At 38.6% G+C, this 26,528-nt stretch overlaps 1 protein-coding gene across 1 annotated transcript in view; it reads left to right on the plus strand.

Annotated features, from left to right (window-relative positions):
• PLCL1 (phospholipase C like 1 (inactive)) overlaps positions 1-26,528 on the plus strand; it is a 359,403-nt gene that overhangs the window by 310,319 nt on the left and 22,556 nt on the right. Inside the window, exons 4-5 of the mRNA XM_065880806.1 lie at positions 3,541-3,616; positions 5,683-5,792. Of these exons, the coding sequence (XP_065736878.1) occupies positions 3,541-3,616; positions 5,683-5,792 (186 nt within the window). The remainder of the gene's footprint in view (positions 1-3,540; positions 3,617-5,682; positions 5,793-26,528) is intronic.

A 26,528-nucleotide genomic window follows, 5' to 3' on the forward strand; every position in this document is an offset into this window, starting at 1 on the left:
AAAGAACTAACAGTAAAATTACCGTATGACCCAGCAATCCCACTACTGGGCATATACCCAGAGAAAACCATAATTCAAAAAGCACATGCACCCCAATGTTCATTACAGCACTATTTTCAATAGCCAGGTCATGGAAGCAACCTAGGTGTCCATCAACAGATGAATGGATAAAGAAGATGTGGCACATATATACAATGGAATATTACTCAGACATAAAAAGGAACGAAATTGGGTCATTTGTAGAGACGTGGATGCATCTAGAGACTGTCATACAGAGTGCAGTAAGTCAGAAAGAGAAAAACAAATATTGTATATGAGCGCATATATGTGGAACCTAGAAAATGGTACAGATGAACCAGTTTGCAGAGCAGAAATTGAGACACAGATGTAGAGAAGAAGCGTATGGACACCAAGGGGGGAAAGTGACGTGCAGTGGGTGTGGTCGTGGGATGAACTGGGAGACTGGGATTGACATGTATTCACTGATGTGTGTAAAATGGATGACTAATAAGAAAATAAACAAGTAAATAAACATTAAAAAAAAGAACATGTAAGGTTATAGAAAAATGGAGAACCTAGGAAAAAAGACTAGAGACAAAAAGAAAGATTAGATTTCAAAAAAGACAATGTTGCGTTTGAGCAAGGATCTGTTGTGTACATGTGTGGGTTAATTAATACTAGAAAAAATAAGTATCACAAAATAAGATAAGGAAAAGGTGATATCGATGGATAGATATGAAAATGGATAGATGAATCTGGGGATATAAAGGGGGGTCAACTGCTGAGCTGTCAAGAATGAGAACTGAGGATTGGCCAGGGGGTAGTCTGTGATGAGACCAGACTTTGGGGGGTCTCGGTGGAGTCCCGCGAGAGTCAAAGCAGCGAGCATGGGCTAGTGTTTTAAGGAAAGATTGATGAGGACAACCACTTGAAGGCCAATAGAGTATTTTGTTATTGTTTTTGTTTGCTTACTTTAAGGTAGGAGATGTTGTATGGAAAAGGGAAAAAGCAAGGGAGAGGTAGAAATTGTAGATGAATAAAGAAGGGGTCATTAGGAATGGGTTCCTGAAGGGAAGAGGGAAAGGTGAGATTGGAAGTCAAGGTAGAAGAGTTAGCTTTGGCGAAGAGGACACTTCCTTCTCAGGTTCTCACAAAAAGGCTGTGGCATTTTTGGATGTAGGAAGTACATTTTTGGATGTAGGAAGTACATTTTGTACTCAACACTGAGGAGATATTTAGTAAAATACTGCAAAAAAAAAAAAAAGCTGGCCACAAATCAATAGAGTTTCTTTTCTTTTTTTTTTTTAAATCAGATAATGGTATCATATGTTCTCCACTAAGTGCAAAACCAAGAGAAATGAATGTCAGTCAAGATATTATCAAAGGATATTACCAATGCTATCCCTTTTTGGAGTTTTTCTTGAAAAGGACATATTTGAACCTGGCTGAAATAGATTGATTACGGTCATGGCCTCATGTTATTACTGATGGGCTGGGTCAGGTGACTCTGGAAAGCTACATTTCAGGCTCAAAAGACTGAATGTGTGAAGGCATGGCCAGGCTAGACAAAATCAGAGGGTGCTGTTTTTTCATGAAAATAAGTGGATTCCAGGAAACCGGGATTTTAATTCGAGTTTGATCACTAATTAGTTCCATTTTTTGGACAAGGATTTTAACTCTTATAAGTCTTAGTTTCCTTTTTCACAAAATTAAGGGTGTGGTCCTGACAGCTAAGATTCTCTTAGCCTTAAAAATAAAATGATTCTAAAATTGTGCAGTATGTTGGCTATTTTGCTCATGGTAAAGTCACAGAATGTGTTTGTTCTTTATGAAGGTTTCCCTTGCTTGAATTTTATGAAAACATTTTGTATGCTATCTGACTAATTTGGAACATCTGATAACTTTGAAAGTATTATAAAAACTCAATTGATGCTGCATGGGTAGATGCTAAACTTAGCATCTTTCTAAACTTAGAAAAGACTAAATCAGATTCCCTTCATATTAAATCTTTCTTTGCCTGTAAGTTTCCTTCACTTGGAAGCTGCAGTAACCCAGGCACATAACCATTTGAGAAATTGTTATTCAGAAGCATTCCACTTCCTCTTGGGAGTTGGAAGAGTTAATGCAGTTAAAAAGTTTGACGCAGCTTAGACCTTCTTGGGTGTCTAGTTTTATGGTTTTAATAGTCACTTTAGCCCTCCAAATAAGTCACTTCAAACTATCATTTTAGGCGGAAAATATCAGTAATTGAAGTTTGGTTGAATTAATTATCACGTGTCATTTAATCATTTGAGTAGACTTCCCTACTAGACTATGAACTCCATGGAGATAGAAATGTGTCTGTTTTTGCTCATCCATGTATCATACCCCTTGTAGTTCCTACGGTGCTTACACATAGGGCCTGCTGAGTAGGTATTTGTTAAATGAATGAATGATTTGATTTTACTTCTATAGAGTTGTTAGGCACTAAATATTCATGATTCAAATATTCTTTTCCATTTGAAGATTTGTAGTCATAAACCACTTTATATTTGAAAGTGATTGTATAAAACTACAATCTTGTACAACAGCATTTAATTTTGAAGAATGTCTTACTCGAGACTTTTTATGTCCACTTTGGATTCTGCCTTGAACTCTCTTCAGATTATTGAGCCAGACAGATAAAACATGGAATAGTCAGACTAAAAGGTACAACATTTATTAGGAGTAGAAGAGTGGCTGGAAATTCAGGAAGTGTTTGCCTATTGGTGCCTTTCTTTAGTCATTTCTTCAGAAGGGCCCCAATCCGTTGTCTTTCTGATCACAACTTCTTTACCTACTCTCATCTTCCCCCTTCTTCACATACAGATTTCTCTTTTCTTCATCTCTCCAACAGCTGTCCTATTTTCCCTACTTCACTCAGTATATTAATTACTTCTTGGTCTTTTTTCTTTCTACCCAAATGTGGAGGGCAGGGACACCATTTCAGCATTGTTGCCTACAAGCTCTGTGGAATTGCTGGTGAATATGACCCACAGTTCATTCTTGCCAATGGAGCTGGAGCCCTTCTCAACGAAGGACCAGGACTCCACCATCTTTGCACCCCTTAAATCCAATTTGCTGACTTCACCGACGTGTCCCGTAGTTCTTTACCTCATCACTAGGTGATTCCCTGTTCTGATATCTCATTGCTGTTGTTCCAGTACCACTTGCCTTGATGTTGCAGTAACTTTGGGGCGAGGGGATAAAATAAGAGGTGTTCATGAATGTGATCTGGGACTTAAAAAGAGTGTGTATGCATTTATTCAACAGTTATTGATTTGGCACCCATGGTATGCCAGGCATATTACATAAGTGGAGCAACCATAAGGTAGGTGACTCTAGCTGGTGTTAGGGTGGATGGGGCTTGGAGCAGAGATCATCCTTGCCTCTCCCATCTCTTGTGGTTATGGCCAGGGTGCCCCATTACTGGCAGTTTCATGTGGGTCTTTATGTTGTCTTTCCAATGTGCCAGTTTAAGGATTTCTGACAACCACCTTTTTAATGCTTATTTTGTGACAGATGATCCAAGAGAGCCGGTTTCTCATAGAAATGGCAGACACAGTCCAGGAAAAGATTGTGCAGTGTCAGAAAGCAGGTAACCTTCCCCCCTTGCCCCCATTTCGTTTAGAAACCATAATGATGATTTTTGGCAGACTTTTAAAGTTTAACTATACTTTGAGTTACACTGAAGCCTTTGTTTAGTACAGAAGAGATCTACGTGATAGTGGGTAGGTGGTCGTTGTGTATATAGAGGGGGTATCTGAAGATGTCTAGAGAGGTGAGGGTTTCTGAATTTACTTTTGTGATTTGGGAACCGATCAAAGCCTTTTTATTACTGATATGGAAACTGTGGTTTCACATTGCCCCTTAAGAAACACTATATTTTTACAGTTTGAACCATAATCTTGTTAACCTTCTAGGCTTTTGCCTCATTTACTTGTCCTCATTTTAGATTTGTTCCTTCTTTAAGGGTGGGATGGGTCACATGTCTCTGATGGCACACTGCTGTGTTTATTTACTTTCACTTCATCCACACCCCAGTACTTTTGTCTCTCTTGGATCCATGTTCTCCCTGATCCACACACACACACATTCGTGATTGCAATAAGGAAGATGACACTGACAGTTGCTTGATATATATGTATCTGATACACTAAGCACACATGCTATGTTATTTAGTCCTCATAACAACTCTGCAGTGTAGTCATCATTATATCCAATCTAGAGATGAGGCATCTGAGATTCTGAGAGATTGAGCGAATTACCCCAAATCCCATATCAACACGTGGTAGAGGTGACCTTTGAACCCAGACCAAACTTTGAAAATGGTGCTCTTCGCTACTGATCTGGAGGCTTAAATGTTTCCGTTGACAGGAAGCACGAAAATAATAACAATACGAAATACTTATATTATGCTCCTATGTACCATGCGCTACTTTGAGAGTTTTGTATGTGTTGACTCATTTAATCTTCACACAGTTCCATGAGGTCAATACTCTTGTTATCACCATTGCACCATTGAGGAGACTTAATGGCAGAGAGTTTCAGGGATTCGCTCATGCTCACGTAGCTAGTCAGTGGTAGAGCCAGAGTGTAGATCTGGGCTCTGCAGCCATGCTCTTACTATGTACTGGGCTTGTGATGTTAGCACCAGAAAAGTTAATGTGGTTTTAGGCTTCATTAATACAAGCCTAGTCACTAGAACTAGGAAGGTGGTGGTAAAACCCTATGTCATGTGGGCAACTTCAATCCCATTTTGAGAACGATATTCCTGGATGTCATCCTTAAAGAGAATTTATAATAAGCTGAAACATGTTAGAATGTTTAATCTGGAGAAGGGAAAACTCTAGTAGACTTTATCCAACATCTTTCTTCAAATATTTAAAGGGCTGTACTGTGGAACAGAGATTAGACCTTGTTCTGAGGAGGCTAGCTAGCACGAAGGAGTAGAAGTTTCAGGGAGACTGGTTTGATATCAGTCACAGCTTTCCAAAGATGGAATGAGCTTTCCAGAAGAAAGTGTGATTCCCATCTCTGAGGTGCTAAGACAAAGGCTTAGGAGAGAAAGATGATGGTGGGGTTTTTTTTTATAGTATTCAAGCTTGGGGGAATGGTTTAGCTAAAAATAACTTTAAGGCCATTCCCAAATCTGACACATTTGGGTGTTTCCAGGAATACTATTTTAAAAAAGCTTTTTATTTTTACTCAACGTTTACTAATTACCATTGTTATCTATGTGGGCTCCAGGCCTACTGTCAAGCCATATGGATGGTTCATGAGGCAAAGTAAGATATGTGCATCCTTCACATATGGTAGCCATTCACACATTATACCATTTTATATAAAAACCAGGCAGAGAACAAACAAGATGGATGCCGCCTGTTGGAAGAATTTGCTTCTTAACTTCTCATGTCTTTGTCTATGGCCCCTTGCTGTTTAAAATCTAATTTAATCTAATGCATTGATTATTTTTAGTTTCCCTTTAAGGATAGCCATTTGGTGGTGATGAACAGAATGAGAAGCAGAATTCAATTTTGGGATTTAGAGATTATGAGAAGGACAGAAATGGGAAATTATATTTTTACTGATAATATTTTCACAATAAAATGCCTGTTTTTCTGAAATTTATACGAAGAATTCTCTTATGTTCTCTTTTTAAAGGGATGGAGTTCCATGAGGAACTTCATAATCTGGGGGCAAAAGAAGGCTTGAAAGGAAGAAAACTCAACAAAGCAACTGAGAGCTTTGCTTGGAACATTACAGTACTGAAGGTAAATGAAGTACTCAGGTGCCCCTTTGTCTTTATTTTTCTCCTCATCTCTCCAATGTGTAGAGAAGCGTCAGTGGTTAAATACGGTGACTTGAATTTTTAATTAACACTTGACCTAATTAATTTGTGCTCTAAGTGACGGGAGATGCATACGGGGATTAACACACGGTTTGCCATAATAGGATAATGAGTTTTGTGGTGGAGGCAGAAGACAGCACGACCTAATTCTATTACCTGGTGTTTGTGTGTGTGTGGTTTACTCATGCTTCTAGTCAAGTCAATATGGCTGTTCTGGTTTGTGGAAAGAATAACACAAAATGTTTCTGGAGAAGGATCCAACACAAGTGACTCGGAAAAGCTTTCAACTACAGAATATCTGGAGCCATTTAGGATTATTTGATTTTAGGAAGAGTTTCTATAAATACATTTATTTTTGCAAAAATTTTGGAAGTCAGTTTTTTGAGATTATGATTTGCTCCACTGAAAACTAATTTTAGGACTTCAAAGTAAAGATGCCACTTTTCATATTTTGTTACATGAATGGACAAATGATTTAGGCAGTTGGAATAGCTTATTCTTAGTGTGATGGAGAAAAACAGCTACAAACAAAATTAATAATTGGTGACATTTAAAGAACACTGATGCGCCAGGCTCTGTTTTACAAGGTTTATATGAATTAACATTTTAATACTTTCATTAACTCAATACTGTTATTATTCTCATTTTAAAAGTGAGAAAACCAAGGCACTGAAAACTTATGTATATTACCCAAGGTCACTCAGCTAGTAAATGGTGGAGCTGGAGTTTGAACCCAGGCAGTTGGCTCCAGAGCCTTCTCTACAGAGAGCACATGTTTATGTGAAAGTGCTAGGTGAACTGTAATACATATCACAAATGTTTATTAAAAATTCAGTCCACAAATATTTGTTAAGCTCCTACTATGTACTGGGCTCTCTGCTATACACTGGGAACCCATGAAGAACAAAAGCGACACAGACCCTGACCTCGTGAGTTAACAGCCTGGGGGCAGGAGGTGGGGGGCGGGGAAATAGGTGTCATTTGCTTAAGAGGCAGGAACTATAGTGTTAATATAAAGAGGAGCTTGTTTTATAATACCTGAGTACAACATGGCAGTGTGAGCCCTGATACAGACGCTTTCTGTTCAGCGTGTTTTTATGTGGGCTCATGAATGTGCTGATCCCTGAGAAAGGAGCTACAGACACAAATATCAAAAAAGTAATAGCTGGGCCTCCAGAACTAGTCTACTAGGGGAGACAGACATGTGACTAATAGCAGCCATTGATTATTCAACACTTCACATGTGACAAGCACCCATGACTAAGTAGTTCATGTATGTTTCCTCCTTTCCTCTTCACAACAACTGTGTGACATTGCAGCAACTCATGCTGACCCTCTCCATCTCACAGATGAGGAAATTGAGGCTCGGGAAGGTTTTAGTTTCTTACCTTCAGCTAGTAGATGGCAGAACTGAGATGCTATATCATGCCCATCGTTCTAACCACTACCCTGTCCTCCTGCCTCCTGAAAGACTCAATCCATGTGACTGACTCCAGGCAGCCTAGTACAGGGGTGAGGGCACAGGCTCTGGGTGCAGACTGCCTGATAGCTGTGACGCTTTGGCCAAGTTATGTAGTCTCTCTGAGGGTGATAATAATACCTACACCCCAGGTTTTATAAGAATGAAATGAGATAATACATATAAAAATATCTAAATCACAGTGCACAAAACTTGACATTATATCTATACCTATACTATTATTGTATATATATGCTATTACTTTTGCCAGGGTGAGGATGACCATTGGGATAAAAGTCTTTTGGTTTTTCTTAATTTAAATTTAAAAATCGACTAATTAATTTTTTTAAATTGAGGTATAATTGTTAGTTTCTTTGTTAACTTCTGACTGAAGCCCATTCACTGTTTTCTGAGGTTTGTTTGTGTGTCTGGTTTAGCGACAGGAACTGATTGCTAGGTGGGGCCTAGCAAATGCTGTACAAATCATTCTCAGACAGATCTTTTGAAACAGAATCAATCTTCTATTATTTTAGCTCATGTACCAGCTACTAGTATTTCAGCTTGAGCACTAGGAACTTAAACAAGAATAGTGAACTTCTCCAAACTTCTATTTCCCTTCTCTCCCCCATTGCGTTTAGTGGACCTGTTAATTATGTGCTCTTTCCCCAAGTGCTAAACAAATGACCTCCTTGGAATTTGAATTTTTAGCTGAGGCACAAAGAGACCAGGCTTTTTTGGAGGTTGTGTACTCTAGTGGTGCCCCTCTGAGAAGAACCTCCTCTCTAAGGCTCTTCCTTTATTTCTTGTGTCTTGGATCTGAAGTTCTTAGTTCCTTCTTTGTTCTCCAGTCTTCCTATTGATTTTCAATCTCCTAAAAATGCCCTTTTTCTTAAGTTTACTAGAGGCAATTTCCATCGCTTACAACTGGATGAATTAGTAACAACCACATTGGTAAGACATCATCACTGAAATAGTAGGATATGTCAAGGCTCACCTAAAAATTCTGCGTTGCTTACTGAAAAGGTTTCCTTACACACAATTTTTACAAGTACTCCTCGATATCTAGGGGAAGAGAATGATGATTGACCAATATTTGTTGAACATGTGTGTTCAAGTAGCTAAAATATTTAATTCCAATGTAATTTCCAACAAGTAAGGGAGGATCTACAAGAAATGAGAAATGTGTCCTCAGGAAAATGGTGGGTGGGCAGCATGGAGTGGTAGAAAGGGACATTGACTTTAAAGGAAATTGAGCTGAGACTAAAAAATAAATTCTTTAGTTTGTGTTTCCTGCAATTCAAAATTACATTGATCTGATATTAATATATGACCGAGAAGCTGGAGAAAAATTTGCAGAGACAAAGATGAATAGCTCTGCAATATAACAAACATGAATTATACTTACAGCGTCCAAATTTTCCAAGCTAGAAATGAGGATTTATAATCCAGCATTAGCACTATGCTTGGGTCCAGAGTAGGGAATTGCTTCGCAGATCTTTTGCATCTCCCCACACTTTTGTCACATGCCAATAGCCAACTATTACAGTCATTTTCCTCCTCTTCCTTTCTTTCTCTTTCACTTCTGAGCATAAAATTGAAGTCTTTAAATAGCTTCTGTGTTCATTTGGGATGATATGATGATGCAGGTCTCAATGACTCAGTCTGCAGTGTCTTTTCCAGATAATCATTGGACAAAGATAGCTCTATCTCATCCCACCCTCACGAATTAACTGTTCCTTCCATCTGTCTTTTCTCCATGCTGTCCTTCATAAAAGAGTTTTGTTTGGTTATTAGCATAATATTAAAATCTTACAATGAAAAATTTTCCTGTTCTTTACGTCTTCCAGAAAGAGATACTACAACTTCACCTGCACAGCCAGTTTATTGTAGTAAATTATTATCAACCTTGGAAGTATTTTGCTAACGAGAATTCTGAAGGTCTCTTGGAAAAGAGATATGAATTTATACTATATCATGGATAAAACGTAATGTATCATGAAGTGGAATTCACTTAAAATTTTGGACTCTATCCAGAATGATTTAATTCTTTAAGTACAAAAAGAATTTCATTAAAAGGTGGTCACACTTATAAAACCGAAACTAGTAAGAACCTGAGAGTAACATTTTAGTGAGTTTCCCAATATATATATTTCTAACTTGGCCTGTCGGCTAGTTTAAGGAACTAAATTCCATTATCTTAACATTTTCAAAAGTTTGATGAAAAAATCAATTCTCCAAGCTGGAGAAGTATCCAGTAGAGATATATATAAAAGAAATTGAAGAAATATAATTAATAAACATTTTATTATAATGGAAAAGCTATGAAGTAGGTGATCACTAGAGCTTACAAATAAATAAAAGGGTTAAGAAGTGGCTGACTTCTTATTTGTTCATGAATTTCATTGATTACTAGTTGAATGACATGTGTTAAATAAATTATGAATAGACAATTTCTTCATCAATGGACACTTCTATTAATTGATGTGTATCTATACTTTCCCTAGATAGATTTCCAGCTTATAATTTAATGCATTTCATTGTATGCCACAAAAAACTGGGTCTCTTTTATAGGTTTATGTTCAGTAGATATGACTAATCTTTTTCCACCTAATTTCTTGGCTTTCCATCACTGCTTAAGCTTTGCTCCTTCTGTTTTTATCTTGACAACATTTTCATTTTCCTTGGGAAGAGCAGAGTCTAAAGCTCCTTGGGTACTTGTGTTTCTAATTCAGACAGATTCTCTTGCTCAGTCCCTAAATTTCAGGCCCTCACATCTCTGGGGAATCTTGCTACATAAGGGAAATTACATGGATGTCAGTAATATGCTTTCTGATAGAGCCTGCAAACACATCTGAAGTCTTTGCTCATTGTTGAGAGGCAGGAAAAGAAGGGAAACAAGATTATGGGCTAATGGGAAAAGAAGTATGAGAAGAGGCATCCATCTCTGAAAGACTGAGTGACAGAAAAAATGGGGTCACCCTCAGCAGAAGGAACGTAGATATTTTAAATCATTCTCTGAGATACTGTGTGTGTTGGGGGGATCCAACCAGGCTCTACTGGTGGCCGTAGTGACTGTGCCCCTGGGGGCTGCTCTGAGGTTATATAAAGAAGGAACATGTCCAGGGTCCTCCATGTCATCCACTGAGAAATTCTCCAATGGTGTTCTGTCAGCTGCTGGCTGTTGTTATAGTAGAGGCTGGAGAAAGGCTAGGTTTCTACCTGAGCCAACTCTTTCAGAAAAGAACAGCTACTTATGAAGTCTAGAAACAGACCTCCACTGACAACAATGTATTCATAATAAACTATTCTTCATGTTGATGTTACTGTCAATTATTAAGAAACATAAAGTGGTCAAGAGTACAGACTCTGGAGCCAGATACTTTCTAGCTGTGTGGTCTTGGGAAAATTTCCTTTTGTCTCTACGCTTCTGAATCAATTAGAATATGCCAGCTTGTGCTGTGGTAACAAAAATGAAAATCTCAGTGGCTTAAAACAATAGCTTATTTCTTGCTCACACTGTTTGCCTACCAGGGTCAGCAAGGGTCAGTTAGGAGCTCAGGCTAATGGGAACTCTACCTCAACTAATCCATCTATAATCCTAGAGGTAGGGAAGCACAAATTGGTTTTAAACTTTTCTGCCAAGTAGTGTCAGATGTCTCTTCTATTTAAATTTGACTGGCCAAAGTAAGTCAAATGGTCATATCTGACTTCAGTGGAGTTGGGAAAGTATATACTTCCTCAAGGAAGGGGAGCAGATGTTGGTGAATGTAATTGAGTAGTGACAGGTTCCTCAGCTATATCCACCTTTAGTCATAGGACTAAATGAATTAATGTCTGTAAAGTGGTATCTGAGATATAAGAAATGCTATGTAAGAGTTTGTAGGCATTCAGTGCTTATAGTGAGCAGTTAAGTGATTTTCACACAACATATTAAGTAATCTTAAGGGTCACCCTGTAAAGTTACTATTATTATACTCATTTTACAGATAGGAGAACTGAGACTTGAGAGGTTAAGTAACCTTCCTGTTGGCGTACGGGTACTGAGTGACGGAGCAAGGATCTAACTCCAAAGCCCGTGCTGTTAGCCCATTATGCTAAGTTGCCAGCGTATATATAGCCCCATAATAATGATGGCTTGTATTAACTGAGTACTCTCTGTGTCTCAAATATTATACTAAGTGCTTTATTATCTTCATCCAAGAGGGTGAGTGTCCTGTTCAGCTAACATGAGTATTCCAACCACCTTGACAGCGTATTCCTACAATGCAGAACAGTACTTTGAGAGAGTGTAGCTTGGGAACATCAATTCTCCTTGTTCTGACACTACATTCATCAAGCAACTCTGTTCTCAACCTGGCTTCCCAAGCACACTTTTCCAGTGAAGATGGAATGAGTTGATCAAGTGACATAACTAGTCCCATCTGCCTGGCTGTCTCTTTGTAAATGAGTCAGTGAACTTCCTTTTTTTTAATCAGTCCATCTCCTATGAGCTTGGTTAGCGTGAATCAGCTCCCCAGGGCCTGATCACTGCCGAGTGATTGGATGCAACTGAGCCCCTGGACAGATACCACTGAGGTTAAGAAAACAAAACAAAATAACAACAAAAATACAAAAGCAGAAGGCCAGATCCTGGACCCACCTTGAGAACCCAGGGAAAGATGGGGGGTAAGTATCTCAGTGAATCATCGAGACAGCCCCCTGTTTCTCTTGGACAGCTCTACTCTTTATTGGCTTTTAGTCTAGCTGTTGCCAGCCTCCGCATCTTGATGAGACAGAGGAAACTTAAGAGCCGTGCCGCCAGCAAAAACTTTGCAAAGAGCATACTCCTGTTAATATTCCTTCCTTCGCCCAGCCTCTACAGCCTCAGTTCTTCCTCTCAGAGCCTCCATCTTTCCTGTATCATCTAAGCTGTCAGAGCAGAAGTCCTGGAACCTTCTTCCTTTGAATAACAAACCTGAGTTGATTTAGAAGTGAGGTGAAGTCCCTATAGGTAAATTCCTCAGGTTTCACTAAGAAAGGAGCCTCCTGAGTGGCAAAGCTGAGGAGCCTTTAAGTCACCGATTTTGAGAAGCAAGGTTCAAAGTGTTTAAACAAGTTTTAAATTCCATTAAGTCTAAGGAAAATACTTCCTAGTGATACGTATAAAATAACAAATTCTTGGGCTGTGAATTCCCATCTGTGTTACCTTAGAATTATGTAAGGGTTTAGACCTATAGAAAGTTGGACTGTGAGTCTAGGAATCTGCAGCTGATTAATATAATTTTTAAAAATTATCTTCTCTGGGGCTAGATTTTCTCACCTAAAAATAAGATGAGACTGTATGACTGCTGGAATCCTTACCCATCTTTACATTTTATGATTGTATGTTATTTTCAGTCTTTTTCTGTGGCTAAACTACCTTACATTCTTAAAGACATTGATCCTTTTGTCACTAAACCTATCAATAACATAAATCTTTCTGCTTATATATCTTCTCTGTTATGTCTTGCTCCGACCACTTTTTTTAAAACCCATGACACTATAAAACCCTAATTATACTCAGTTTCTATCCTTACTTCCCACAGTCTCCCACTAGTATCCCTCCTACTGTTACCGAACTCAGGATTAGCTGCTCGCTGCTCAAAAGCCAGTAATTCGAGAGGCAAGTGTCAATAGAAAGGAAAGGTGCTTTAATCAGAAAAGCCAGGAGTCTGGGGAGAAGGTGGACTGGTGTCCTGAGACCAACTCTGAAGATTTTGCTCTGCCGTGATGGTTTTTTAAGGGAAAATGGGGGGGAAGCATCTCAGTGAATCATCGAGATAGGAGGTTGGGTCATCGTTCTCCACTGTGTGCAATCCAGCTGACTTTTCAAATGTTATCTTGCCAGAGCGATCTGCCTGCAAGGTTGCTTAGGGGGACTTTGGGGTAGAGGGCTAAACATTCTTTAAGTACTTAATTTTTCTTTCTTACTTCTTTTTATCTATGAGAAATATCAACAGGTTAGGCAAGGCATGGTGTGCATTCGGGAAAGTATAAGTCAGGAGTTAGTTTCAACTGCTTAGTGATCTCATTCCTGTAATTAGGTTCTTTTACAGTTAGAAGGGAACAGAAATGGGCAAACAGGAAAGGGGCAAAAGAGATGCTTTTCATTCCCCGCTGTCATACATCATTCCATTTTTATGGGATTGGGGTGAAGGTCCATCTTCTGTAACTTCTTTGTGCTGACATAGGGTGCTGTATTCTCAGAGTGAAAGATGTCAACATGGGTCTGTAGCATCTCTTTGCTGACAATTTTAGTTGTCTGCTTACATATATGGGCAGAGCAAGCTACAATTATTTTGATGCCCACAAAGATATAGATGATTATGAGCAAGAATGTTAATCCCATTCTCTTGCCAGTTCTTGGAATTGTGCTAGCCATAGATTCAGTACTGCTCAAGATGGATCAGCTTATGTCATGCCTTCTAGTGGCAGTTACGGTATCTGTAAAACGACTCAGGAATTTGCATCAGACACTGAGTCTGTGACTCTATTGTCCTAATCATTAACTATTCAAACCTGCTTTTTTGTGACTCTGGGAGGCCTGGGAGACTTCAGCTTTTCTACCAACAAGAGGCAGAGGACATAGAGGGGCTTTTGTACTTGGTGGGGTTGTGGGGAGCCTGCAGGGTTCTGCTTGGTTCCGCTACTGCTGTCGTCTCCCTTCCTGACTGATTTTTCCAAATAAGATGGTCTCTACCTACCATCTTGTTGGGAATTTTTTCTGATTTTTTTTTTATTGTGGTAAAATACATAAAACATAAAATTTACCATCTTAAGCATTTTTAAGTTCGGTGGTACTAAGTATATTCATAATGTTGTGCAACCGTCATCCCATCCATCTCTAGAACTCTCCTCATCTTGTAAAACTGAAACTCTGTATTCATTACACAATAACTCCCCGTTGCCCCCTCCTCCTCAGCCCCTGGAAACCACCATTCTACTATCTGTCTCTGATTTTTGACTACTCAAAGTACATAATATAAATTGAGTAACGCCTTTTTAAGGCTGAATAATATTCCATTGTATATAAATACCATATTTTGCTTATCCACTCATCTGTTGATAGACACTTGGACACTTCCATGTTTTAGCTTTTGTGAATAATGCTGTTGTGAACGTGGGTGTACAAATATATCTTTGAGACCCTGATTCTAATACTTATAGATATATACCCAGAAGTGAAATTGTTCGATCATGTGTTAATTCTATGTTTTGTTTTTTTTTTGAGGAACCACCATACTGTTTTCCACATCAGCTGTTCCATTTTACATTCCTACCAACAGTGCACAAGAATTCTGATTCCTCCAAATTCTCACCAACACTTATTTTCTGTTTTTTTGATAGTAGCCACCCTAATGGGTATGAGGTGGTATATCACTGTAGTTTTGATTTGCATTTTCCTAGTGATTAACGATGTTAAGCATCTTTTCATGTGCTTATTGGCCATTTGTATATCTTCTCTGGAGAAATGTCTATTCAAGTCCTTTGCCCGTTTTTGAATTGGGTTACCTGGGGTTTTTTTGTTATTGAGTTTTCTAAGTTCTCTATATATTCCAAATATTAATCCTTTATCAGATATATGATTGGCAAATATTTTATCCCATTCTGTGGTTTGCCTTTTTACTCTAATGATGCTGTCTTTTAATGCATAAAGTTTAAAATTTTTCATGAAGTCTTATTTGTCTATTTTTCTTTTGTTGCCCGTGCCTTTGGTGTCATATCCAAGAAATCATTACCAAATCCAATGTCATGAAATTTTGGCCTATATTTTTCTCTAAGAGTTTTATAGTTTTAGTTCGTAATTTAAGCCTTTGATCCATTTTGAGTTAATTGTTGTATATATTGTAAGGTAAGGGCCCAACTTCATTCTTTTGCTTGTAGATATCCAGTTTTCTCAGCACCATTTGTTGAAAAGAATATTCTTTCCCCATTGAATGGTCTAGGAACCCTTGTCAAAAATCATTTGATCATATTTATGTAATGGTTTTTATTTCTGGGTTGTCTATTCTATTCCATTGGTCTATGTGTCTGAGTTTATGCCAGTACCACACTGTTTTGATTACTGTAGCTTTGTCAGTTTTAAAATCATGAAATATGGGTCCTCCAGCTTTGTTATTCTTTTTCAGGATTGTTTTGGCTATTCAGGGTCTCTTGAGATTCCATGTGAACTTTAGGATAGGTTTTTCTATTTCTGCAAGAACGTCATGGGGATTTTGATAGGGATTGCATTGAATATATAGATTGCTTTTGGTAGTATTGACATCTTAACAATATTGTTTTCCTGTTGGGAATTTTTGCAAACAGAGTGATATTTTATTCTTTCTTTTGTTCTTCAAGGCCATCCTACAGTGAAAATACTCAATAAACAGTATAGAGGTTCTAATAATTAAAGTCAGTTTATAATTCACAGAAGTTCTTCTACTCTGGAATTATAGATTATAGTCTGTTAAACTCCATAGGTTAAGTGCTCTATAGTAAAAAGCAGATTGTACAGAGTGGACCATATAAGTAGTCACTACCTTAACACGTACTTGTCTGTCTGTTCACCTATCCAGCCAGCTAGCTATGTATCTATCTACTCAAAGACTTACCTGTCAACCTAAAGAGTTTCCTACATTGTTAGGTTAAGTGTGCCTAATAGCTAGTGGAAGGAATGTTGTGTACTGACCTAGTATATATCTTCTCTAGGTTACATTTATTTAAAAATTTTTCGGTTTATTTAAAAATGTCTTTTAATTATTTGGCCTGTTAAATGTTTTTAAAATAATATTTTAATTTTGGTGAGCAGTTGTGGTACTTGTCATGCTGGAAATGTTTGGTAACTGCAACTGGGAAAGGCAAAACAGTGATGATGCCAAAATTGAGGATCTGATTCTAGTGGCAGCCGGTTTAGTCTCACTCAACTTAGCAAGCCTAGACTCACTTGTAATCTCAGCCAGCTGCCTTACAATGCATGTCATTTTATCATCAGGAAGAAGGTGGCAGGTGAGAGAGAATGAATGGATAAGTACTAGAAAAACAACTCTGATCTCATGTGTGAGTACCATTATCTTTACACACAAAAGAAAATATTATTAGGCCTTAAGAAGAGTATGCCTTTAGAAGGCATAGCATCTATTCCAGGGGTTTTACAAGCTAAGTTTGAGGTATTTATACTCAGACTAGGGGTTTGAAAAGGTACTCCTAGACACATTTTTAGAACCTTGTTATTGTTTGGCTTATTAGTACAGAATAAAGATCTTTTACTCCATCGCAAGAAGTTGATTAAATTTATTTCCACTTTAACATTTATAAATAAGAAGGTGCACAGCATAAAAGAGGCCTCTAATCCATAAATTAGCAAATAGTAATTTTGGGCTTTTTTTGGGTAAAACCACATTCATTTATTCAGTAAATACCTATAAGCCCCTATTGGGTTCTGAGTTCTATGCCTAAGAATGTACTCATGAATGAAAACATGGTCTCACGGGGCCATGAGACCCATAGTTGGGGCTGTCATTAATAATCACACACTGCATGTTATATTCGTCACTGTGATGAGTGCTGTGAAGGAGAAGTATGAGAATGTGTAATGGGATTTGACCTAATGGGAGGTCAGGGAAGTCTTCCATGAGGAAGTACCAGTTGAACAGGGACTAAATATCTTTAGCCTTTCATGGATTCCAAAACCCTGCCTTATATCTTGATACTTGAGTGTGGTTGCCAAAACAATCTGAAAATAATGGTGAAAAGAAAACAGATTAAAATAAAAATGTGGTAGACATCCTCAACTTGGTCTGTGGAGTTCTAAAATGCCTGCCTCGCTCATTACCACTCATTAGCATCATAGCTAATTTGTTACTATATCAAATCTGGTCATGAGTCATATAGTTAATTACATGTGAATTTAATCATCTATCTCCTAAAAAATGATCTGCAGCAACATTCTCTGTCCATGTGTATCCATAAAATTCATTTGACAGCTTGTAGTTGTAGAGGAGGATGTTTAAAGGTTGGTTTTTGAGAGATTTCTGTGATTTAAAGCTGAAAAGATGCGGAGAGAGCATTATAGAATATGCAGTATGAACTGTATTAGTGTTAAAAAAGTAAAGTCTTTTTTTAAAGAGTATAATTAATGCATGTTTAATGATAAAAAATCACAAATCTAAAACGTTATTCCAAACAGCCCTTGTCCAACAATACAGGAGGGTTCAGATGGAAAGTTAATGCTTCTTTGGCAATAAGCAGGCTGGTTACATGGTGTCTAGATTTCTGCCTAGGGTGGCTGCATCCCAGCTGTGTTGCCTAGGAGTTTAGTATAGATAAAAGCCAGGCTGTTGATATGATTATGGAAGCACAGACCACTTTACTTTATCTCCAGTAGAACTAAATTTAGTGTCTCTTGGGGGGGTCCATTTTTTTCAGATGAAAGCTGCACTTCATAATGATTTTGAATAATTCAAAAATGGCAGAATCCAAATGAATAGATGCATCATAGACTTCGCTCCAACTTGTGAGGTTATGGAAGGTCTTGCTTTTCTTGCAGGAAAATTTTTTTTTTTTTTTTTTGCGGTACACAGGCCTCTCACTGCTGTGTCCTCTCCCGTCGCGGAGCACAGGCTCTGGACGTGCAGGCTTAGTGGCCATGGCTCACGGGCCCAGCCGCTCTGTGGCATGTGGGATCTTCCCGGACCGGGGCACGAACCCATGTCCCCTGCATCGGCAGGCGGACTCTCAACCACTGCGCCACCAGGGAAGCCCAGGAAAACTTTTTTTAGAGAAAATATGTTTCTTACACACAGAGTCTTAGTCTAAGGTGAGTTTGATGTCCTTACTCTGTTAACTATTTTCTTCAATTATATGTGGAAAGAAAACATTGGTAGCAAAAGTGCTTCATTCTAATTTCTTATATAGCCCTTTTAGGTTTTTCAGACACAACCTCCTCTTCTTTCCTTGTTACTCTAGGGAGAAGAAGATGGGATACATCTATCTAATTTCCTCATTCTTAACCCAAATCAGAGCAGCGTGAGCTCACTACTCTGAATGTATATGTAAGTGCGGTGTGTGCATTGTCAGGTAAAGACAAACCCAGATTTAGGTAAAGAGAGATATTATTTAAAAGGATTATTGCAGTATGGGGAAGGGGACCATTGCAGTAAATAGGGAGAATGATCCTTCCTTAAAATCTGTAAGCTTTTTAAAGGTCAGACAAAAACAATTTTTCTTTTACTAGAAGGGGCAAACAAGGCTAGAATAACCAGGTCTGGGGAAAGGGTGGCTGAGTGGTATGAGACGCCATTAAGAAGGGGCTGAATGCTGACTCAGGCTGGGGAGAGGGTCGAAGATCAGGGCCTGAAGGGAGGAGAGAAGCTTAACTTAAGTTTGGCTCGGTCAGGGAATTGTATTTTGTCCAAATTGGTTGATGTATTTTGTCCAAATTGGTTAATGGGTACAAACAGTTCAGCTAATCATTTCCGAAAGGGAACTTGGAGGATCTGTGTCTGGCATAGGTAAACAAGGAGGGCATCCATGAATCTTATCTAAGTCACATGGGGAAGGGTGGCTCTGGGCAGTAAGCCATTTCCTGGAACGCAAAATGCTGGGGTTTCTTAACCATCCCTGTTTTCCAAGAACATAGGGCTCGGGTAAAGTTTAACATTGTCAACATACACACATACATATAGAAATATGTGTATAAGAAATGTTATAGCGTGTGTGTGTGTGTGTGTGTGTGTGTGTATGTATACACACACACACACACACACACATATATACATATCTGTAAATATTAATGTGTAAAGAACATTTTAGGGTAAGAATAATGAAATTAGATGTTACTCTTTTAAAGCCATATTGAAAAGATCATACTTTCCCTCAATCCAGAAGTGATTATCTTCCAGTTTAGTTAGACTTCTCTTATTTTAAGTAGATCTAGTGTGCTCAAATATACAGCATGTATGAGATTACATATTCATAATAACAGACTGGCGTTGGGGGTGGAGGGGTTTTTTTCTCCTTTATTTCCCGCTTCTTGTAAAACAATTTTCTATTTTTAAATCACTCCGCATATATTAGTGATACTTTAAGCATCTGTAATAAGTGGAGGTACCTTTTCACTAACACAGAAAAATTAGGAACTGAATTTCCCATTTAAGGAAAAATCCATGGCTTTATGAGAAGATTAGTTACAGATTTTTTGAAAAAGAAATATCTTTGGATTTTTAAAACTAAGTTTAGTTTATTTAGGTTCATAAAAAAATCTACATGTAACTGTTCAGAAAAGTATTTGAATAAGAAAGAAACACTTATCATCATCATCATTATCGTTACAATCATCATATTAATGTTTTGAAAGAAGATAATTTTGGAAAGGAAAAGACTCCCTGTCACAGAACTATGACTTAAAATTGAGTCTTCAACTTTTTCATTATCATATGATTTTATGGAAAGGTTATCAAATTATTAGGTAGAAACTACTTGTTTTCAGAGACAAAAAAGTATAGGTTTCTTTCTAGCTAAAGAGAATCGTTCACTCTACAACAAAATACACTAATCCCTTCTGATTTGGTTTGTAAATCTGCCACGACAAAGCTATGTCTTCTAAAATTAGCCAAACTCTTTGAGTGTTTATTTAAGATACTATTCTCAATGGAGTTTTGAGTCAATGGACTCAGGGATGGAAAGTTCTTAAATTACTTCACAATGTATTCCAGGATAAAAAGATTGCAATCCAAATCTCTCAGAGGTACCCTTTAATCAACTAGAATACCCTAGATCTCCCAGTTGTCTGCTACTCAGCAGCTGACATTATGGAAAAACTAGAATTAAATGGGTTTGTAAATCCTGTTGCCTGAGAAATATTAATCTTGTGGGCCAAAAAAGAAGTTCCTGATCAATTCCTAACAAATCTAGTTTCAGAAAGTTGAGCTTTTTTCCTCAAACATGCATTAAGAGATGTATTTCTCACATACATTTGAAATGCACAAGATGCCTTAAAATTATGGCCTGGGTTTCAGTAGCCATTTCTGATTGCTTTGGGTCAGAAATATAGGTTTGTCTCACTGTAATTTTCTACTTCTCCAGATTTAATTGAGCTTCACTTTTTTTTTTTTAAAGCAAAAATATAGAGAGAGGGAAGGTTGAAAGTTTTAGAATTACTCGTGCTCTCTGGCAGGTACGTTACTGAATCCGTAGTTTATTCCTTCAGACTGCTTTGATAAGTACATTTTGAACATCATGGAAAAGTCATATTGACGTTTGAGAGCTATAGACAGTTTATTTGCTGGTGAAATCATGGCTAGTTGCACATGACTTCCTCATTCCTTTATCTTCCAGATGGTTCTTTACACTTATTAAAAATGTTGGAGGAAACAGACTCTTTTGTTTATTGTGGACTTGATATCAACCAAGAAACTGATACCCCAGCCTGCTGAAAAATGAAGCTGGCATGTAAATGCTTGTGTATGAAAAGTGTGTTTTAATTGTAGCTATGGCTTAATATTAAGTCTGAATAAATGAGACTAAAGATTCTTAACAATGTATATTGTGTATCCTCTGAGTCAGCCTATAGAGTCTTTTTATGCAATCTGAAACCAGAGAGGGAAAAACCAGCAACTTCCTTCCTCTTCTCTTTTATCTGTAACACATTTTTGTCCGGGAGAGGAAGAATACCATTGAAAGAAACAATTATGTGTATATATAGTGTGTGCTGCTGTGTGTGTGTGTGTGTGTGTGTGTGTATATGTGTGTTATAACATAGCCCCCTGACAGACACTTATATTAAACAATCCATTTACTAACCTCACTCGTTGTAAGCTCTGTAATAATACATGTAGATATAATAATAATATTGGAGAAATATTGGACATCTCTTCTGAGTTTTTGGTTATCTAAAAGTATCTTCAGTTGTTCTTGTGAAAAACATAAAAGTGTATAACAATATGATAATTACAAACATTGCCAGGTGGAAATTCCATTTCTGAATTTTGGAAAGTACTGTCTTAGCCTACTAAATTACAGTTATATCACTCAGACTGAATCATTTCTGTCATCCTTCACTTACCAACCACCAACGTACAGATTATTGGGTTCGTCTCAGAAACATCTTATTCTTGAACTTCCTCTCTGGTCAGAGGGAAAGGGAGCAAATAGTAAAGTGATTACCACTGTTTTTACTCTTTAAATAACTGCTCCTGGGAAGGTCATTTCCTTTGGCTCCTTTGTCAAGGATACCCAGGAAGAGTTTTCACAGGAGACTCTGAACTACAGCTGGCCTCGATAATTAATCACATGAGACTTTATGAATTTCAGTGAAGTTAAATATCAGTACAACTAAAATTATCTTCCTTGAGCTCTTGACTGCTGATTTCTACACCAGCATAGTTTCCTTTTTGCAACCCAAGGTTTAACAATCTGATCCTTGAATGGGTCAGAGCTGCTATGCAGTAATATTACCGTACGAGTTGTGTACTACACAGCTCTAGGGGGCGCCATTCCCTTTGAGCCTATGTGAATGATGCCTTCTGGACTTGTCACATAGCTGCCATGAAATGGTCAATGTAATCATTTTTCTGTCTCTAGACTTCTGTTTTCCATGAAGTTTTGGGGGAGAGTCCTTAAGTATTTATTACTTATATTAATTTTATTTATTGCCTACTACAGTGATTTTTCCTACTAGGATTTACATTTAGGAGAAGTCTTTAGTAATTTCCAAGGATCCATGCGCAGTGTGTGTCTTCTTGTGAACCTGCCACTTAATTTGTCTGTTGAAGCACAGTAGAGAAGCTCAACAATCCAGAGTATTAGATACATCAGGTGAGGAAATTTCATTTGTAGCTTAGCTAGGTCTTAACTTTAATTGGTTTTGACAACCAAACTTGGTTGATTCCATTTGTAACTCCAGATGACAGAAACAAGAGGCATTGGAAAAATAATATCCAATCCTCTTTTCAAGTCTAATACAAGCTTGTGAGAGAAAATTTAATTAATATTTTTTTAATCTTCAGGAAAGAATGCTCTAAATTCGTTTAAGAGGATTAAAAAACACAAACAAGCTTTTTTTTTTTTTTTTTTTTTTTTTGCGGTATGCGGGTCTCTCACTGTTGTGGCCTTTCCCGTTGCGGAGCACAGGCTCCGGATGCGCAGGCTCAGCGGCCATGGCTCACGGGGCCCAGCCGCTCCGCGGCATGTGGGATCCTCCCGGACCGGGGCACGAACCCGCGTCCCCCGCATCAGCAGGCGGACTCTCAACCACTGCGCCACCAGGGAAGCCCCCAAACAAGCTTTTTTACGGCCCAAGTAGACTTGCGTGAGAGAAGTGTTTTTTGATGTTTGCCTGTCAGCCATAGGAATGACTTCTAAGTTCTTGGCCTGGTCAGAAGGTCCAGTGTGATGGGGCCTCTGTACAGCTCTGCACCTCCACGTTTCATGCTCCCACTCTCCCACAGTTCTGTGGCTCCTGGACCTACTGGGCAGTTTCAGGACTCTGTGCCTTCGCACATGCTGTTACTGCCAGTTGTAACGTTCTTTCTGTCCTCGGTCACCTGCCCAGCTCCGCCTCATCACTCAGTCCAGCACGGGGTCATCTATGACTTTTCTACGGAAGCTTTCCCTGCTTTTTGCTCTCCATGCCCCCGTTTTTCAACTTCCAACAAAACCACATCATCTTCCTTTTAGAAGTGCTGTATCTGTAGCTGATACACAATCTCACTCTTGTATGGTAAGGATTCGTTCCCATGGCTTTTCTCATAAGAGGTTGCACTCCTTCAGGGCTGGGCCTGTGCCTCACTATGGTGCTGAGCTTGAGCTGAGAACACAGAGGATTACAGCAGCTAAGCAGCTTGTCAAGAGAACATAAATGACTAGGAAGCAACAGAGCTCGATGAGGACCTCCATCTGTGTGACTCCAAAGCTTGTTCTTCACGTCCCCAGTCATGGTGTCCAAGGTCACCACTTGATGCCTGTGTGCCAGTTGGGGAGCTGGGTGTTTCTGCAGTTCTTGGCAGCTCCATTTCCTCATGGGGTTGGCCTATTGTCCTCTTGCTTCCTCTTCCTACTGCTGGGGAGTGTCATTTTCCCTGGCCTATTCCTCCCCATCTTTTCTGACCAGGGCATTCTGTCTTCACAGAACACAGGCAGGCACCCATGGGCACTAGATTGGTAATTTGGCTTTAGCTTTTTCTCTCAGGAGGCCCACTGCCCACTTTTACTTTTCTCATCCCCCAGGTACTCATGTACTCTCCGTCCGGCAACTAGTGACTATTCTCAGGTTGTTTATAGAGTCACACAGTTTTCCAGATCACTGCTTCAGCTACTTCCAGCCGTTTTCCTCAGTTCATGCCACGTAAATGAAGTGTGCACACACGTACACAAATATTCCGAGTACACATTACAGAATCTTTTTGGTGGGCCTATTCTACGTTTTACAACTAGTTCCCCCATTCAGTTTTTTATTATTGCAATAGAAGCAGCGGGTGGTATGTTGTCAAGATGTATTTGCTGAACTGAATTATTTGAATCTAAACCTGAAAAGATATTAAAAATTGCCCTACTACAATAAGACTTTAGACTATTGGCTTTATTTGCTTATAAGAGGATGAAAAAATATACTTTAATTATCTTTGGGTTTTTTTTGTCTTTTTCCAGCATGGTTCACATATCATTAACAATCCAAGTGACTGGACTTTAGAATTTTTTATATGATCTTTTTTTAAAATCTGGGTAACTTTTATCTTTGAGTTCCTTCCTCCCTTTGTGAATCATCACCATCTTCATCACTGTCACTCTTTAAATATTTATCAAGAGCTCATCAAACACCTAGGGCTATAAATATGTGAAAATACCTTGAGACTTTATCTCCTGCCTGGATTTCACTTATGCCCCAAACAGGCAGACCTTCTCCCACTGGTCTTTGTTACGCTTGTGGAAAAATCCTCTCATCTTGAGATCATCATTATTTTTATAATAACTTAGAGATTTATTGAAAAACAGCTTGTGTACACCAGAAAGAAATGGGACATTTTAGGGAATATTCACCTTAAAACTGCAATCAAGCATATGACTGATTGAAATTGATGAGTATGAGTCTCTTAGAAATATTTTTCTTAATACAGAAAGCACTTTAGCAACAACAACAAACAATAATAGCTAACAGTTATAAACTGTTTATCCTCTGCTAGACAGTGTTCCAAATGCTTCATACTTATTAAACCATTCAATTCTAATAACAACCAGATGGTGTAGTACTACTAATATTTATGATTTACAAATGAGAAAACTAAGGGACAGAGAGGTTAGGTGATAGCTAACCTTTAACAAGGTCAACTAGCTAATGAGTGGCAGAGCCAGAATTGAAACCCAGGCTGTCTGGACCCAGAGTCCTTGTCTATCTTATGACAAGACTGCCCCACTGGTTATGTGTCTGTTTCATATATAACATATGAAAAAGCATATTGACAGCAGTAAAGCCATACTTTATAATAATAATTAAATCTTAAACTTAAAATCTATAAATGCAGGGGGGTCTTCAGATGGGCAGAGAAGGGCTCTTGATTCATAGTACAATAGGAAAACTATCCCCAAATTTTAAACATGGGTTTCCAGTGTGTTTGGATATAGATAACAAGTTAACTTGAGTCACAGATTGGAGCATTGGGAGAGAGGTCACTGTTATGGGCTGGATTGTGTTCCCCTAAAATTCATATGTTGAAGTCTTAATGCCCATTACCTCACAATGTGACCTTATTTGGAGGTAGTGTCTTTAACGAGGTAGCTAAGTTAGAATGAGGTCATGGGGAGGGCCCTAACTGATTGGTGGTCCTTATAGGAAGGGGAGATTAAACACAGACTCCCAGAAGAAAGGCCAGGTGAGGACACAGGGAGAAGGAGGTCATCTATAAGCCAAGGAGAGAGGCCTCAGAAGAAATAACCCTGCCTACACATTGACATCAGAGCTCTAGCCTCCAGAACTGTGAGAAAATACATTTCTGTTGTTTAATCCACCCAGTCAGTCTGTGCTTCTTTGCTTTGGTAGCCCTAGGAAACTAACACAGTAACTGTCTTCATCAGTTAGGGCTGCTATTACAAGAATACTATAGACTGGGTGGCTTAAACAACAAACATTTATTTCTCACAGTTCTGGAGGCTGGGAAGTCTGAGATCAGAGAGTTAGCAGGTCTATTTCTGGTGAGAACCCTCTTCCTGGTTTCCTCACATGGTGAAGAGAGAGTGAGCTTAAATCTCTTTACCCTTTAATAGGAGCACCACTCCCTCATCCAAACCTGATTACCTCCCCAAAGTTTCACTTCCAAATACTATCATGTTGGCGATCAAGGCTTCAGCAGACGAAAATCCATAGCAGTGACTTAGGAAGAGAAAAATTGTAAGCTAAAGTTTAAGGAATTTTCTAATATAAAACCCATTAGGAAAACACATGCCACAATATTCTATTAATCATTGGCCAAAAATATAATTTACTTAGAATGCATTTTTACATGATGTGGGGTGCCAGCGGTCACATGACTTGGTCTTGATGTGGGCAGATAGGACAGTCTCCTTAGTCATGTGATTTGAAGGATTCCATTGGTTCACGTCTCCCACGAAGTATATCCATTATTATTCCATTGGTTCCTGCCTCCCCAACGAGGTGGAGAATTATACCTGTTATCACTCCACCTGACCCTGAAATTGCTACTGGTATCATGGTCATCCTCCAGAAAATTCTTGTTAAAAAGGCCCTGAGTAAAAGGTAGGGGGCAATATATTTGTTATAAAAGGATGGGCTAGTTTTTGGGTGAATTGACTCTTCCTTGCGAGAATTAAAAAGTTGGAAAATGAGATTTTGCAGGAGGTGGTTGTCAAGGAAGTTCTAGGCTGAGGTGATTGTGTAGTCAATGGCACCTAGTTTATTCTTTCATTTGACAGATGCTTTGGATCTCTGCTTTGGGCAAGGCTCTGTGCTACCTGCTAGGCATGCAGCTGTGCCCATGACAAAGGCAGCCACTGCACTTAAGAAGTGTGTGTTCTCGTGAGAGGTGCAAATGTTAAAAAGTGCAAGCCATCATCGGTTATTTAGTTCTAACTGTGGCAAGTGTTATGCCAGGAAAGAGGCTGGAGAGAGTGAAAAATAATTTTACTAAACTCACTGTGTTGCTGAAGGTTGGCACCGTCTTTTAGCCTGTGGTGTCCAATGTGGACAACACT

The sequence above is a fragment of the Phocoena phocoena genome, chromosome 7, assembly GCF_963924675.1.
Source record: "Phocoena phocoena chromosome 7, mPhoPho1.1, whole genome shotgun sequence".
Taxonomy (NCBI): domain Eukaryota; kingdom Metazoa; phylum Chordata; class Mammalia; order Artiodactyla; family Phocoenidae; genus Phocoena; species Phocoena phocoena.